The sequence below is a fragment of the Anolis sagrei genome, chromosome 2 (assembly GCF_037176765.1).
Source record: "Anolis sagrei isolate rAnoSag1 chromosome 2, rAnoSag1.mat, whole genome shotgun sequence".
NCBI classification, from domain to species: Eukaryota; Metazoa; Chordata; class Lepidosauria; order Squamata; family Dactyloidae; genus Anolis; species Anolis sagrei.
In genome coordinates this window covers 104,806,183-104,823,902 of record NC_090022.1, presented here as the reverse complement: position 1 = coordinate 104,823,902, position 17,720 = coordinate 104,806,183, and the positions used below count along the sequence as shown (strand labels likewise).

Sequence of the window (17,720 nt, the reverse complement as noted above, 5' to 3'; positions counted from 1 at the left end):
CGTACGGCAAGGCTGCATCCTCTCACCCAACCTTTTTAACTTGTATGCAGAACACATCATGCGATGTGCGGGGCTGGATGAATGCAAAGCTGGGGTGAAAATTGCTGGAAGAAACATTAACAACCTCAGATATGCAGATGACACCACTCTGATGGCCGAAAGCGAGGAGGAGCTGAGGAGCCTTCTAATCAAGGCGAAAGAAGAAAGCGCAAAAGCCGGGTTGCAGCTAAACATAAAAAAAACCAAGATTATGGCAACAAGAATGATTGACAACTGGAAAATAGAGGGAGAAACCGTGGAGGCCGTGACAGACTTTGTATTTCTAGGTGCAAAGATTACTACAGATGCAGACTGTGGCCAGGAAATCAGAAGACGCTTACTTCTTGGGAGGAGAGCAATGTCCAATCTCGATAAAATAGTAAAGAGTAGAGACATCAGACTGGCAACAAAGATCCGCCTAGTCAAAGCCATGGTATTCCCTGTAGTCACTTATGGATGTGAGAGCTGGACCTTAGGGAAGGCTGAGCGAAGGAAGATCGATGCTTTTGAGCTATGGTGTTGGAGGAAAGTTCTGAGAGTGCCTTGGACTGCGAGAAGATCCAACCAGTCCATCCTCCAGGAAATAAAGCCCGACTGTTCACTGGAGGGAAAGATACTAGAGACAAAGTTGAAGTACTTTGGCCACATCATGAGGAGACAGGAAAGCCTAGAGAAGACAATTATGCTGGGGAAAGTGGAAGGCAAAAGGAAGAGGGGCCGACCAAGGGCAAGATGGATGGATGGCATCCTTGAAGTGACTGGACTGACCTTGAGGGAGCTGGGGGTGGTAACGGCCGACAGGAAGCTCTGGCGTGGGCTGGTCCATGAGGTCACGAAGAGTCGGAGACGAATGACGAATGAACAACAACAAATACATGAAGAGGAATTTCTATCTTCTCTTGTAACTGAATTTCAGTGGCAGGACATGAGCTCTGAAGCATGTTGTGAGAGTTGAACTTTCAAACAAGACAACTTCAAACTAGAAAACACTTGATTTGATGAACTATAGTTAGGATTAACCATAGTGAATTATTCAGACATAGTACTAATCTGCGGTTAATAGAAGTTGGAAGAACAAGCTTCTTATATCTTCCATACATTTGTACAAGCCTGGACTGTCATTTCAGATTATGGCTTTTCCTTTAACAAAATCAAGTTGTAAAATGAATCACAGTTCTGAAGAGTTCAGAGGCCTTTAGGAATAAAGTTAAAAAAAAAAAAAAGCAGAAATTGTCATCCTGGAGAAGATACCAATAGGAAACAGAAAGGAAGGAAGCCATGAAAACTTGAGATTTTAGCTAGCATGTTCATGTAGCAGGAGGCCACTTGTTTCCCTTTAAGCAGGGTCAATAGCACGTATGGGTAGAGAACTATGAAGGGAGACTATACTAACGTATAGCCTTATATGTATTCATGAAGGAGGCACAAAGATTTATAAACAGTGAAGAGCAGGAATATTATGAAAAACTCACTGTTCAAAGAACATAGTAATCTTTTGGAGCACTTCTCTTTTTCTCTATTTATAGAAACGAAGTTCAGGCAAGTGCTACATTGGTCATGATGAAAGATTTCTGGGTTGCAAACTGCAGCTACTTAGCATCTGAAAGCCAAAGTATCTATTTATTCAGCAGATAATGTCTAGGCTCTCAGACTCTGTTGAAAACAATTGATTGAATTTTCCAGATTTTTCCACAGATATGTATTTTTCATCACTTCCTGGTTGTGTGGCTGGCAAGATTGCTTGAAGCATCTCTTTGCTCTTTCCTGCCAAAGCGGTACCTATTTATCTACTCACATTTGCATGTTTTTGAGCTGCTAGGTTGGCAGGAGTTCAAGCTGACAGACGGGAGCTCTCCCCCCCCCCCCCTTCTCACAGATTCAAACTGCTAACCTTCAGGTCATCAGTTCAGCCAACCTTTAGGTCATCAGTTCAAAAGCACAAGGGTTTAACCAATTGTATCACCGTGGCTCCTAAAATATCAGCTAAAATAAATGTGATTCTCCTTTGAATTTTAGATTGGTACAAGGGATATCTTGTGAGACATAAAGGAATAGAGGTGAGTTTATTTTTTATTTCTTATATACTCATTTAAAAAATCCATGTGATGATTTAATTTCTAACATATTAAAAGAATGTGATGTTACTTCAGACAAGGTGAATAATGTACAGCACAATCCTAAACACTTAAAATCTTTAGTAACTTCCACTGAGTTCAATAACATTAAGTTCCAGGTAAATTTCTACAGAACTGCAACCTAAATCTGGTGGGTGGGTAATATTTCAATGAGAAAATGAATGGGATTGAAACAGAAATGTTTTCATGTGATGGACAGGTACAAAAATACCTCTGCAGAGAGCTAATAAGAATTGCCTTGGCCATCATCCAACTAATTCTAGGCTTTCAAAGAAGCTTTGCAAGACGGTGTTTCTCAAACTGCAGTATTCTTTGGCTTGTAGGAAACCACTTAAGGAACTGTGTTGACTTTCAAAAGAAAGTTGTAATATGGTATGTGGCAGTCTGATATATAGAAAGAAGAAAAGTGAAAATGGATGCCCTTGAATATATCTAAAGCCTTCTGAGCTGAATCCAAAATATCACTCAGGGTAAAATCCAGTAAATGGTGAAAATTCCCTTCCCCTTTTTCTTGCATGGCACTCCACTCCAGGAGTGTTCATGAGAGATCTGTATTCAAGCTTTTAGATACTATAGTTCAATAGATTGTGGTTGCTATTTATTTATATAGTGCCATCTGATGTACATGGTGCTTTACAGCGAACAACCAATAACAAGGAGCCCTGCAAACGTCATATGTGCACACACAAACACATTGAGGGAAGGACAAAGCACAAAACTGTATGTACAAAACAGGCAATCCAAATAAACGGCAAAATATCCCCAATATAATACAAAACAAACTGACCAATACATGTAGTCAAAATATACAATACTACTCAACATTGTCAAACAAAAATCCCAAAACTTTGGAAAACCCAAAACCTTTCAACTGAGATCTAAAAACAAGGAGGAAAAGAGCAGTCCACAAATATTCAGGGAGGCAATTCCAAGAGTATGAGGCAGCAAGTGAAACTGAGCCAAGGGAAAAGAAACTCTTGGTTGGGCAAGGGGTCTAGAATTCCGTAGATGCAGATCCTGAGAAGTCTTGTAAAAAGAAATAAGGGCTGAAAGAAAGAAGATGCCAAGATTGTGAAAGATTTTAACATTATAACAAGAATCTTATATTGACTCTTAGAAGGAATGGGTAACCAATGAAGAGATATCAAAAGTGGGGTAACACAATCAATATGATGGGCCAAAAAAATAATAATAATCTTAGCAGAAGAATGTTGAATGGAATCCAGAGACTTAAGGTGAGATAATGGAAAATCAGTCAAAAATGGGAAATGTCTGAGCCATAAACTAAGGTCTTAGCAGAGGAAGTGGAAAGAAAAGATAGGATTTTGGCAATGTAAGAAAGAAAAAATTGCCATGACTAGCTACAGCCTCAATGTGAGAATCAAAACACAAAGAGTAAAACAAATGAAGCCAAGACTCTGGGCTTCCTTCACAGCATAAATCAGAACATTATTAAAAGTGATGGAAAATGTATGTTGTAAACACAGTCTTAGAAGAAAAATAAGTAGATCCGTCTTAGCCATGTTAAGTTTTAGATGACAAAGCATTGATGCTGCAATAGCTGAGAAATGTGACCTCCACCATACTGAATGGCCAACCTGCGAGGTAAGGCATAAACCAGCTGAGAACTGAATCAGCAAACCCTGACTTAAAACAAAGGCAACAGAAGAGCATAAATTGTATCAAAGGCTGCAGAGAGATCAAGGAAAATAAAGACTGAATATAGGCCTTTTGACTTAACCTGGAGGAAATCATCTGTGTTTTTGGAAGAGCTGTCTCCAGAGAGTGCAAAGGGCAATATCCAGATAGAAAGGGAACTCTTACAGAGGAAAAGCATACATAAACAGTATGTTCAAACACACACACACACACACACACACACACACACAATTTTAAAACATCAGGCATCTCCATAGTCTTCTCCCACTAATCTTCAGCTGCAAAAAAGCATGAATGAAGATACCAAATAAAAGAATTAAGCCAAGACTGAGCTTTGGGAGAAGAGAATGTATATGTTGACAAAGGGGCAAACCTATCAACAACTGAAGATAAAGTTGAGTAAAGAAAGAGCTGAATCTAAGGAGCCAACGGGATTAAAGGAAGATAGAGAAGAGACCACTGCTTTTGCAAAAAGTCCTCAAATTAATGGAATGAAGCTCTCAAAAAGGTAGAATATCAAGGAGGTGGATTATGAACAAGGACAAAGGAAAGAAGGTAACAGCAGACAAAGGAAATCCAGTAATTTAAAAGCAAGATTCTTAATAAGAACAAGATCAAGACAATGGCTAAAGGAATAAATGAATAAATGTAGATGAATCGGAATAAAGCTTGTCCAAAACAAAGAAAGCATGAGATAGCAGAATCTTTGGAGTCATCACACGAACATTAAAATCATGTATAGTAAGAAAGGGACCATTATCTGAGGGGAAGGCAGTCAACCAAGAATCAAAATCATAAATGAAAAATGAGCCAGGTGAACAGTAAATGACTTTAGGTCACAGGCATGAAGGCAAGAAGAGTCTTATTGGATGGACCTCAAAAGAAGAGAAACAATAAATTGGTAAGAAGGTGAAAAGCTGAAATTGACGTGAGCTAGATTATAGAAAACTCACTCACCCCTCCTTCCATCGTAGTGACTTATATGACAGAAAGAAAGTGCTCCAAAGCAGAAGGCAGCTGAAGAAGCAATATTGTGAACACGGAACTAGGTTTAAGAGAGAGGAAAAAGGTGGAAAAGTCTGGAGCAAAATAAATCATGAACAGTAGCAACTGTGGAAATAATGACAAAATATAAGGAACCTCGCAGGGATTGCTACTTTTAGTAATTTTGAGTTTGATTAGTTGGTTCTAAGTTGTAAAATGTATGACACAGAATTTTGCTACCTTGAGAGTAATGTCATGATTCCATATCTCTCTCTATATTGTTCTGTCCTCTTTGGCTTATCATTGAAGATAAAGTATTTTCAATTCATTTTTTTTCTAACAGGGAATATTTCCAAAATCTTTTATCCACATCAAAGAAACTGCTGTTGAGAAAAAGAGGTACTGTATTTAGATAATTCCCTTTTGAACATACAAATTCATTATTTTGAGAATCACATAAACAATAAAAATGTATAAGAATTACAGTTTAAGTAAAGTGAATCTGATGATCTGCCAAACATCTTTTTCCTTTCCTGTCGTAGTCACTGTGAATCGTACATTTGGTATCTCTGCGCCTGCGCAATACAGCTTTCGGAACATTTTAGCCCCTAGCTAGCCCCTAGCTAGCCCCGCCAATCTCCCTCGAGTATATATAGCCCATGGGAAGGGCTAGCCGACAGTTCTCTTTTCTGCGCTATTTGGCAGCAGCTTGAGAACCTCTCTCCTTTGCAAGCTTTCTCCTATTCAAACTTTTGGCTTTTGACTGCACTGTTTTTTGGACTAAGGTTGGAATCACACATAATTAATAGAGTTCACTGCCAAGATGAAGTAATTACCATTATCTTAGGATGCATCTACACTATATAATGAATGCAATTTGACACCTCTTAAACAGCTGTGGTTTAATGCTTTGGAATCATGAGAACGTTAGTTTTACAAAATCTGTAGCCTTGTCTGCCAAAGAGTTCTGGTGTCCCACCAAACCACATCTCCCAGGAATCCATAGCATTGAGCTATGGAAGTTAAAATAGTGTCAACTATCATTCATTATACAGTGTAACTGCATCCTAAGATGGGTTCAGAAAAGGATTTAACATTCATGATGTCTGTGAGGCATGGTACTCTTTATTTATATAATTTTACCATTTCCATCAGAATCAGAACTAAAGCCAGTGTGCTAATTAAAATCTAGATTAAAACCAAAGGCATTGACTGAAATACAACTAAACTGAAAACAACATTAAAAGCAATTTATAATGTGTGTTTAAAGTGGAGGTAGGTGGGAATGAAAAAGCAAATAATAGTACAGTGGATTGTGCAAAAATGTTGGTTTTGTATGCAAAACCTGGTGTTTTGTAGCACAAATAAAACTTTCAAACACACATATAAAGTGAAAACACATTGAAAATATGGAAAACCTGCCATAATTTCATGTTGGGAGATGCTAGTGGGCCAGAAAACTTTTAGAATATTCCATTTTTGTATATGAGAACAAAATAAGGAACAATATATATCCCTGTCAGAGTAGCAGAAGAGGAAACATTTTCAAGTAAGAAACTTGCTCTCAGTAGGCAGAATAACTCTCCCAGTTATAATCCTTGCCTTAAAGAATGGCCAGACTCAAAGGAATAGTCTTGTATCATTCCAACTTCTCTGGCTAGGTTGTGGTGGTAACTAGGAGCTAACAAATGCAAGGTTGTAGAGGGTCCTGGGGGAGCCCCCGGTGGCGCAGTGGGTTAAAGCACTGAGCTGCTGAGATTGTTGATCGAAAGGTCGCAGGTTCGATTCCGGGGAGCGGTGTGAGCTTTTCTACATATTCCAGGATGACTCTCTGGTAACTTCTGGCACAAGTCATAAATTTCAATAGGGCTTGCTGTTTATCCACGCTTTCCTATTTCCACTGTAAATTCACAAACTGGGAGTGTTTTGGTTCTGGTTAGGACTGTTCAAGCTCAAGGGGACTGATTCTTAAAGCCTAGGCAGTTACCCAGTTTGCCTCTGGCTTGCATCATTGACCTTTCTGGTCTAGGTGGGCACTTTTGTGTGACTTACACTATAGATTCCTGATCTGTCTGTGACATTATGACATCATTTATCCTTTTTCTCAGAAATGCAGAAAATGTAATACCTGCAGAGATTCCTTTGGTGCAAGAAGTTACCTGTACACTTTGGGAATGGGGCAATATCTGGAAACAACTTTATGTGGTAAGTAATCCATGACCTTAAACTTTTGAGAGTTTAAAAGATCATTAACAGGATCATCGGTGCCACAAATATCAATGTGTTCTGTTATGAAGATCTTTATTATCATCTTTTTGCTTTACTTTTCTGAATAGAATTAAGATGTCTAAAATATTAGTAAAGCATCAAACTCTTTGTGACTTAAATTTGCATTCTATACTATTAAATACTTGCCTGTATATTTTCACTCTGATTTTTATGCTTTAGTCTCTACTACACTTTAATTCATGATGTGTGGGTATACTCCCAGTGAAGGCTGAAAGCACAAGTAATTAGAGACTGACTATTTTTGCTTATGGGGAATTGCTTCTATTATAGTCTTCTAAGCAAATTATTTATAATGTGTTGTGACAACCCCTCTAATCTACTGAAAGAAAGCTTGTGTGTCAAAAGAGAGCACTAGTGTGCAGTTTATATAAAAATGTAAAAATCCCAAAGAGGTTGACATGATTGAATTGGGGTGGGGTGGGGAGAGAGTAGTTTTTCCCAATTTTTTACTGGGAAAAACTGAAATCTTAGGAAAATACAAAACATATGTAGTAGAATCATAGAGTTGGAAGAGACCTCATGGGCCATCCAGTCCAACTCTCTGCCAAGAAGCAGGAAAATCACATTCAAAGCACCCCTGACAGATGGCCATCCAGCCTCTGTTTAAAAGCCTCCAAAGAGTGAGCCACCACCACTCTCTGGGGCAGAGAGTTCCACTGCTGAACAGCTCTGCATGCCTGTATGTCACACATACAGCTATGAAGCTCCTCAATTAGTGAGGACTATCTTGTGTGTGTGTTTTTTAAAATAAGTAACTTAATTTTAAAAAGAATAAAAACATCTGGCCGTCATCAAACAATATATAGTAGGAGATCAGTCTCTTCGAAGACGCAAAAGCTATTTGAAATTCAGATAAGTTGATGTTTAATAATGCTATACATTTCAGGCAAACAAAAAAGAACGCTTCCGGGAGGTGCAATCCATGATGTGTGAGTTAATGGAGTGGAGGTCACAGCTCCTCTCAGGGACATTGCCTAAAGATGAACTCAAAGAACTGAAGCAAAAGGTTACTTCCAAAATTGATTATGGGAACAAGTAAGCCTTCTTTACAGTAGCCCTTCACTTTATGTTTGGGAATAATCTGATATTTACTAATTTCCTAATTCTATTTTTTTGGATTGTTAATTGCATTAATTGTAGGTGCCTTAAGAAAATAAAATGGTAATACACTTAAGTATTCTAGCTGAAAAGTAGCATGACACCCTATTGAGTGAGTGAGTGAGGTTGGAACAAATAATTTTAGTGGGTATGTGAGAGTTTTTTTGTCCCTAGGCCTTAATGCAAATCAGAAAAAATAGAAAAAAAACCACAACTTGAAATTGTCTTCTTTTTCTGTATTTTTGGAATTGGGGATCTCTGTGTGTGTGCATGTGTGTGCTTGTAACATATACAAAGACAGAATGACCACTCTTAATGGCCTCCAGGACAGGAAAAATCACTGACTTTTGGGTTTATTTTTTTTTTGGTAAATGTAATGAGTCAGAAGCCACACACACACACACACACACACACACACACACACACAAAGCCCCAGAAACTGTATGCTTGCTATGTATCTAAGAGGCCACCACTTATGTCCCTTTGAATCATGGACCTTCTGAGTTACACAGTTGTAGCACTTTGATTCTACTTTCATTACTGTAGCATTGTCCTACAGAATCCTAGGAGGGACATCTAAAATATTTTATATGCTCTTCATATAGAACCTGTAACATCAGTAAAGTTCTCCCAGGCTTGGATGAAGACACTTTGCAACCTGAGTAGGACAAGATGGTACCTATCTCCCATGCCATGTACACAGTCCAACAAACTTATGTCAACACAGGGAACAAGATAGCATCTGTTACTATGATACATTGTCCTAAAGAGTATAAGGTAGTCTAACATAAGGGCTTTGGGAAAGAACTGTTGCCTTCCCATTGTCTGACATTAATTACCTTAGATTCACGACTTCATTCTGCCTACTGTTTTGGAGAAATCTAGTTATGTTATTATTCCCATATTGTATAGAGGAGATGATGCTGATAAAGTGCAGCTCTTCGTTATGTATTTCAAGGGCACTAACCTTGATATAGTGGGAGCTTTCTTTGAAATCCAGATAGTATCTTCTGAGAAATCCAGATAGTATCTTCTCCTCCTCATTCCTTTCATTCCCAGCAGCTCAGGTTAATCAGAAGATACTATTTACCTAACAAAAGATGTGCAAATTAATTGGACTTATGCTATCCAGGTCTACAAGGCTTGTAGTACTCTGTGTGTTGTTTTAAGGGGTATATATAATCTCATTATTATTACACGGTCTATTAATGCAAAACATTTATTAAATACCTCCAGTGCTAAATGGCTTCATACTGGAACCGTAACTTGCAAAGTAATTTTGAAATAAATATTGAGCAATGTTTGTTAAAGATTATCTCAAGTAATACCCATGGTATTTCTTCTTTATGTCTACAGGATTTTGGAGCTAGATCTGATAGTGAGAGATGAGGATGGGAATATTTTGGATCCAGACAAAACCAGTGTTGTCAGCCTTTTTCATGCTCATGCTGAAGCTACTAACAAAATCACAGAACGAATTCGAGAGGAGATGGTACATAGTTCCCTTGCTTTTAAATAGACATGGTTTTCTTTACGTGTGACAGAAGAAACTTACTCTAGCATTCAGCTATTGAAAACTCTCCAGAAAGATTGTGAACATTTAGAAAAAAATGTTCACAAAAAATGTTCACAAAAAAAAGTATTATATAGTGTGTCAGCCTTTTAATTTTTAATTTGGCAAGGATTCAGTGTTTTATCAAATGCAGACCATATTGGTGTAGATCAATAACATAAGGAAAAGACTATTTGAAAGACTGATGTGTGGACCTTGACTTATAGTCAAGATTGTAGGATCTATTTCCCTGACCCACATGCATTCTCCACCAGGTAAGTAACTTTGGCTGGATCTACATTGCCATATAATGCAGCTTGAACTACTTTGTATAGTCAGTTGAGATCCAACCTTTGTTTTCTATTTGGAAGGCATGAGGTCATATTGTAATTTATTAAAGATCCACTGCCATGTGTATCCTTTCAAGCTATAGTTTTCCAAGTGTAAAGTGATACTAGAAACAAATAACTATTCTAATATCAGTGCTAAGACTATTCCTGTAGACCAGACCCAATGTGTGTTTGATGTAGCTTTTGAAGTTCTTTGATAGTAACTTTTCTTTGATAGCAACAAAATATAAAAGAAGATTAAGAAATCAGTACCACAAAAATGCTACATTGATACAATGATAGCATGTCATCAACTATTGAATAACTCTGCAAAATATGTTTTCTGCAGTGGATTGTATGTGTTTATGCTTAATCTGAAAGGTGTATTGGCTTCAAAATTATTCATAGATGGTGTTCATTATTCTTTACATCTTTGGAATTGAAATCCTAAGATTCAATCTGCATCTGCTGTTTTGATTCAAACACCATTATAATTTAACACTACTGTAACCTCTAATAAAGGAGAAATCTCACAGTTATAACAATTGCATCTATGTTTATTCGGGATAATTTAATATCTGCCTTATCTTTTGCTTGTATACAGTCCAAAGATGAATCTGATTATGGAACCTTTTCCCGAAAAACTTCATCCCCCACCCATAGCCTTTATGTCTTTGTAAGAAATTTTGTCTGCCGAATCGGGGAAGATGCTGAACTTTTCATGTCCCTGTATGATCCTCAGAAGCACATGGTGATAAGGTAAGTTGTGTTTCCATGTTAATTCCATGTTTTCCAGATAAATTCAGGTACACTAGTAGGCTCAGTGTGTGGCTTCTTTCAATCATCTGTTAAAAAGAGAGAACTGATATTTCATAGCTGAAGGAAATTATATAGAAATCAACAGATGCTTAAACCTTGCTTTCAAACTTTAAAGATAATTTTATGATAGCAATAAGTAGCTTTACTGTGGCAATTCCAATGATCCAAGTATGTGTTTTTGGTACCCTAAGGGACAGAACAGCTCCAGAATTAAAATAAATAAATAATGAATGTGCTTATCTTATTTTAAAACAGAAGGAAAATATAGGGAATAATAAAGGAAGAAATCAAAATGTCCTGCAATTGGCAATTCTACAGTTTTATTTTCCCGTGGGTGCAATTGCTCTGTGGGCTCACATTAATGAGCAACCACAGTATCCTACCCTGTTTGTAATGTTATCAAGTACCACATACCTATGCATTTTATTGTAACTGTGGGAGACACCGGAGATGTTTGTAAGGCATATGCCTTTTATGATTACAGAAATTTGCTGGCATTTCAGGTTGCGTAGCTCAATACCTTTGCAGCTCAAGATGTGTGGTGATACAGGTTTAAAAATAAATGCTCGGACTATTTACAACTGGGAAGCACAATTAAAAGGAATTCTACCAGAAAAAAAGTCCTTTAGGACACCCACCCCTAGAAAGCTCACTACCAGAGGTTAAGCTAGTTCAATTTAGAGTGGAGAACTTATGAGTAAATCCTCAGAAATTACCCTTTGCAGGCCAATCCTATTAGCAAAGGGGATTGCACTTTTCTTTTTCTCTTATTTTGTTCTTAAGCTTTTGTATTTTTATCATACCTATGAAACTCAAAGTAGTCATAGTTGCCTTCCTGCCCTGGGCAGGCTGGCTGCCAGGGATAGAAATGTATGTAATTAACTGGCTCTGGGGAACTCCTTTAGAATAAAAATCTGGGCAAAGAAAAAGGAAGAGGTGAAGAAGCAGCAGCAGAGGAGAAGCAGTGTATGGGTTAGAGGAGGAGGACTTTAATTCACTTGTTTGATGAAAAGAGCAGGGGATTTTTACATAAGAGCATGCGTGTGTGGCGTGCAGGCCCAGTGTGCGTGCCTACCTGCAGGTGAGCACCTCCTCTAGAGTAAGAAAGACAGAACTTGCCTCCTTGCCTTGGAAAGGATTTCTACATATTTCAGCAGATAAGGGATGGGGGTGGGGATGTAGTTGTTATAATTTCAAGCTGGCTTCACTCTGTGTCAGAGAACATAACACATTTTCAAAATGGGGGGGGGGGGGGCAGAGGCTCCTAATGGAAAAGTAGTTTTTGGGCAGGGGGAAAATCTTATTTGCCAATTGAATGTTATCCGTCATGACTGTACTTTGTATAACACTGTGTGTTCTTTTAAAACAGTGAAAATTACTTGGTGAGATGGGGAAGCAAAGGTTTTGTCAAAGAAATTGATAATTTTAACAATCTGAAAGTGGTTTTCACTGTGAGTATTTCTCCCTTTATATAGACCCACATTCAACATTCTGTTGTTGGCAAAAATTCTTGCATAAAGTAGTTGCTATTGTACATCTGGGAGGCTTTAGGAGACAATTGTCTAACTTAATATTCTTAGTGTTTGAATCTCAGAACTCTTGACTTTCCCACCAGATAATGGTTTGTAATCTCTCTTTTGCTGAAGCCGAACTGGTTGTCTTAGCCTCTGAAGACTTTGCTTTCTGTCCAAGCTTTCATTATATTCTCCCTCATTAACTCCTGCACATGACAAATCATGTTCAGACAGTTGTTCTGAGAAAAGAGACAAAGGGCCTCTCTCAAGAACGTGGCCTTGAAACTGTTCAGGCCTCTCTTTTGAACTTAACTCAGGCCCAAGCAAACCCTCATCCCCAGGCCCATCATCAGGAACATCATTCCCATTCCCATCATGAACATAAACATAAACATCATGCACATCATGAACATCAACATGAACATCAGACACAATCATAGACTGAATAGGCTGGAATACAACATGCACAAAATGTGGAGTTATTGCTGTTGGGCTTCAACTGACAATCACCTATGCTGGGTAGAGCTAGTGGAAATCACAATCCAATAACTAGATTAGGTTCTTGTGGGTTTTTTCGGGCTATAGAGCCATGTTCTAGAGGCATTTCTCCTGACGTTACGCCTGCATCTATGGCAAGCTTCCTCAGAGGTTGTGAGGTCTGTTGGAAGTAGGAAAAATGGGTTTATATATCTGTGGAATGGCTGGGGTGGGGCAAGGAGCTCTTCCCTGCTGCAGTTGGTGTGAATGTTTAGCTGATCACCTTCATTAGCATTTGAAGGCCTGCCTGAGCCTGGGAAAATCTGTTGCTGGGAGGTGTTAATCTGTGCCTGGTTTTTTCCTCTCTGTTGTTTAGCTGTTTTAATTTTTGAGTTTTTTTTAATACTGGTAGCCAGATTTTGTTCATTTTCATGGTTTCATGTTTTCATGGTTTTGTTCATTTTCATGGTTTGAGAACACAGAAATGCTGGACCACACCAACAACCACCATGTCAGACTACACAGAGAAGCCATTGAAATCCACAAGCATGTGGACAATTTCAACAGAAAGGAGGAAACCATGAAAATGAACAAAATCTGGCTACCAGTATTAAAAAAAACTCAGAAATTAAAACAGCTAAACAACAGAGAGGAAAAAACCAGGCACAGATTAACACCTCCCAGCAACAGATTTTCCCAGGCTCAGGCAGGCCTTCAAATGCTAATGAAGGTGATCAGCTAAACATTCACACCTAACTGCAGCAGGGAAGAGCTCCTTGCCCCACCCCAGCCATTCCACAGATATATAAACCCATTTTTCCTACTTCCAACAGACCTCACAACCTCTGAGGAAGCTTGCCATAGATGCAGGCGAAACGTCAGGAGAAATGCCTCTAGAACATGGCTCTATAGCCCGAAAAAACCCACAAGAACCTAGTGATTCCAGCCATGAAAGCCTTCGACAATACAATAACTAGATTGTTGGATTGGTCACTAGATTCTACTCTGGTTTATGGCACATACTGAAGAGTACCCTATATACTCATGTATAAGTGTAGAAATCTACTTATAGAAAATTTAACTACAAAACAATCTACACAGTCAGCCAACATCTACAGTCAGTGTAAGTACTGTACCTTAACTCTTATAAGAAAAGGAACAGTGATCTTATCTGAGTAGAATAACAAAAGAGCTATGAAAAAGCACTAAACCTTCCTACTGTGTTGTGGCACTTGAATCATTGGGTAGGGAATAGTGGTGGCTAGAGGCAGCTTCCTTTTGAGTCGACATTGATGCTTTCCCTGCTCCATGGAACAACTCTTGACTTATCCATGGGTTATATCAAGATCCATAATTTTGGCACCAAATCTTGTCCTTAATTTATACTATATATATATATATATATATATATATATATATAGAGAGAGAGAGAGAGAGAGAGAGAGAGAGAGAGTAATCTGCCCTGAACTGGCTAGGCAGGATTTACTTTTAAAATATAGTGCAGTCCCTAAATAATTTTAAAACTTAAATCTATTGGCAATGCTAAGTAGAGGAAGCATTTTCTTGCAACTGAACCTTTGGATCCAAAGCTAAATCTTTATGCATTTCTCCTGTATTAAACTGCTGTGAGTTCTTTTTTGCCTTTGGCTCTGCTTCATTTATTTCAAGATTAAGAATGTGCTAGTGTATTGTGCTTATGAGTGGGAATAGGTAGTCTAGATGCATGACTTTATGTGAAAAGACCCATATGGTTTTAGCTTGTTCACAGCCGTATTTGGCAGAAGTTAATATTGTGGTTGAAAAAAATATTACTCCTGTGGACAGATATTACACTGAATAGAGAAAGTGATTGAAATCACCAATACATAAAATTTATATCCTAATTAGTGAAAGACATCAGTTAATTATTGCTCGTGAATGCCACTAAGGAATAAAGAAAACCTACTTGTCATCAAGGGACCAATAAGAATTTAGAGGGGGAGGTTTTTTTGCAGTACAAGTTTAATGATTTTATGGCTGTTCTGTGCTATCATGTTTAATTTTGCTCAAAGCAAAATCTTTGGGTATCTCAAGAACACACTGTTCAAAACTGTCTATGAACACACTCAAATGGTTCCAGAAACTCTCTCTTGGCAGCAGTGATGCCACGCAACCACAAGTGTACTCATTGAACTGCCCAACCTAAAAATCACCCTGGGTTGTAGATTTGTGAGTTTCTGAGAGGAAAATGTACACATTGAATACATATTTTAAGAATAAACAGGCACACTTTATCCCCAAATATAAAGCATTTATGCTAAAACCTCAGATTGCATTTTAATATCAGATGAATTTAAAAATCAAATGGTGGGAAGACTCCAGTTGAGAACAAAAGCTCTGCAAAAGAGTCAGCATGGAGATGATATCTGCAGCCTGTTTGAGTTGTAATATTTGTGTGCTATATATATATAAAGAGTTTGTAAAAAAATGAGTTTCTGAAATTAGTTTTCAGAACATTGAGGGATCAATGTGTTTCATATTAAACTTAGTTTTAGAATTGACAGCTTGATACTGATGTTAGATATTTATATCACTAATCTTGAAATCGTTATCACTAATCTTTAAAATACTTTTTCAGTGCAGTCCTATACATGTCTAGTCAGAAATAAGTCTGACCGAGTCCCATAATATCTATTTCCTGGTAAAGTCATATAAAAAACCTAAAGATTGGCTCAAACTAGGTGAAAATCTTGATTATGCACTGATTTGTTCCTCTTTGTGCTTTACAGACTTCATTGAGCATTGCACTTTAAAGTTATTATAGAGTTGGAAGTGACCCAAAACACTGTTTAGTCCAAATCCCTACCAGTGCAGCAATCCACCACTAAGAAGTAGCCATCTAACCTCTTCTAACAAAAAGGAGTTCACCACCTATTGAGGCAGAATATGCTCTGGTAAACCACTTTTACTGTCAGGAAGTCCTTTCTAATGTTTCGTCAGAATCTCCTTATTTGCCATTTGAATCCATTGGTTCAGTAGCTACCCTTTGGATCATCAGAAAACAAACTCACTCCATCTTCCACACAATAGCACTTTGAATATTTTAAAATGACGTATCTTGGATTTCTCTTCTCCAGGCTTCCAAACTTCTTATATATCCTCTGGCATATTCTGAATTCATATTCCATGTTGCTTCTATCCAGTTTTACTTAACTGATACTTTGTGCTTAAATGAACACACATACTTTTCCCATTATAAAATAGTAGTACTTGCACTGGTAGTAGTTCTAAATTTTATGTTTTTACTTACAAGGAATATTCCCCAAGAATCTGTTAACTAAGTCTTGCTGTGATCATTTCAGGATCTTGGAAATAAAGATCTTACAAGAGAAAAAATTTATTTGATTTGTCAAATTGTACGGATTGGAAGAATGGATCTCCGAGACACTAATTCAAGAAAATATACTCAGGGCATCAGACGACCATTTGGTGTAGCAGGTAAGCAGTGAAAAACATGAGCAAAGACCCCAAAGACTTTACATGCCTTTCTCCACATGTTTCCACCCTTTTAGTTGCTTTGTCTCACATCTAACCTGCAAAAGGCACACCTGAAAGTTGGAAGGAAACTTCAGAGTGGCAATCTATTGAGCTAGGGGTGTTTTATGACTCTTTGGGAATGACATACTTTCTTAATTTTACACATAGGCCTTCCTGGATCATGGGTGCTAAAAAATTATTCAAGTGCAAGATAATAAAGTTATAGAAATGGTTTCCTTTAGCTAATGATATAGGTTAAACGTTCTAAAATTGGAGCAACATTGAAGTCGGTGTTGAATATGGAGTTTTACTGAGAGATCATAAGCATCACAAGAGTTGGAAGTGGCTGTCCAACCAAAAGTCCCCTCATACATTTATTCAGTGATGCTGCAAAGTGAAGGTATTCTTTGAATATCTTCAGTAAGAGCTCTGTTCAAAAAGGGCCGTGAGGTTGGGAGCCCTCTGGGTGGCAGAGTGACAGAAGCACATATAAGGCAAGTGAGAAAAAGGCAAAACATTTCATGGAAATACAGATAATATACTGAAATACTTTAAATGAGCTTTTCACCTGGGGATACCTTGGCGTAGGATGTCATCCTAGAATTTTATTGGTTAAAAAAGTTTGAACAATATAACACACACAAGCAAAATTTGAATAGCAATGTATTATTTAAGCAAGAACAACAAATTAGCTGCCTCAGCTGCCTTGAAGTCAAATTAATTGCCATCTACCTAGGTCTTTTGTATTTATTGGCTGCTCTGCATTGCCATATAATTAAGTCAGTTGATGATACAGGGATCTGGGACAAATAATTGATTTTTTGGGGGGTAAAACTTGTGTTAGTGAGAATACATAGAAGCATATACTGGCATTCCAGTAGTTGCAGTGTTGACAGCTATGTACAAACCATGGTCGGGAATATATTACATTCCATTGAAGAAACACTGTGGCATTCTGTATTTTTATCTAGATAAAAACTAAGGAAACTTGTGGGACTGCAACTCTCATTATATCTCACTGTTGGATTTTGAAGCCAGAAGCATCTGGAGATCTCCTGCACAAGTAAAACCCATGCCAAAATGGGTTAAAATAACCTGCTTTGGCTCAGATACTAGTCTCCACCCACCCAATATAATCCTGGGCTTTCTTGGGGGGGGGGGGGGGTTGGCTACATGTCATCCTGATTGAAATCAAGATGGAATGAAGCCACCTTGAAGCCTCCCATTTCCCCCTACTTTAAAAGGTCCCTGGCTGCCATAAAGCCTTGCCTCATGTCCTCCTAGCGTGAGAAAATAACGCATGTGGAGA

General features: G+C 38.0%; 1 protein-coding gene across 1 annotated transcript in view; it reads left to right on the top strand.

Moving 5' to 3' along the window:
• Window positions 1-17,720, top strand: part of DOCK2 (dedicator of cytokinesis 2) — a 343,321-nt gene that overhangs the window by 14,124 nt on the left and 311,477 nt on the right. Inside the window, exons 3-10 of the mRNA XM_060765022.2 lie at window positions 2,056-2,096; window positions 5,161-5,216; window positions 6,926-7,022; window positions 7,993-8,141; window positions 9,561-9,696; window positions 10,690-10,844; window positions 12,274-12,355; window positions 16,237-16,372. Coding sequence (XP_060621005.2) covers window positions 2,056-2,096; window positions 5,161-5,216; window positions 6,926-7,022; window positions 7,993-8,141; window positions 9,561-9,696; window positions 10,690-10,844; window positions 12,274-12,355; window positions 16,237-16,372 — 852 coding nt within the window. The remainder of the gene's footprint in view (window positions 1-2,055; window positions 2,097-5,160; window positions 5,217-6,925; window positions 7,023-7,992; window positions 8,142-9,560; window positions 9,697-10,689; window positions 10,845-12,273; window positions 12,356-16,236; window positions 16,373-17,720) is intronic.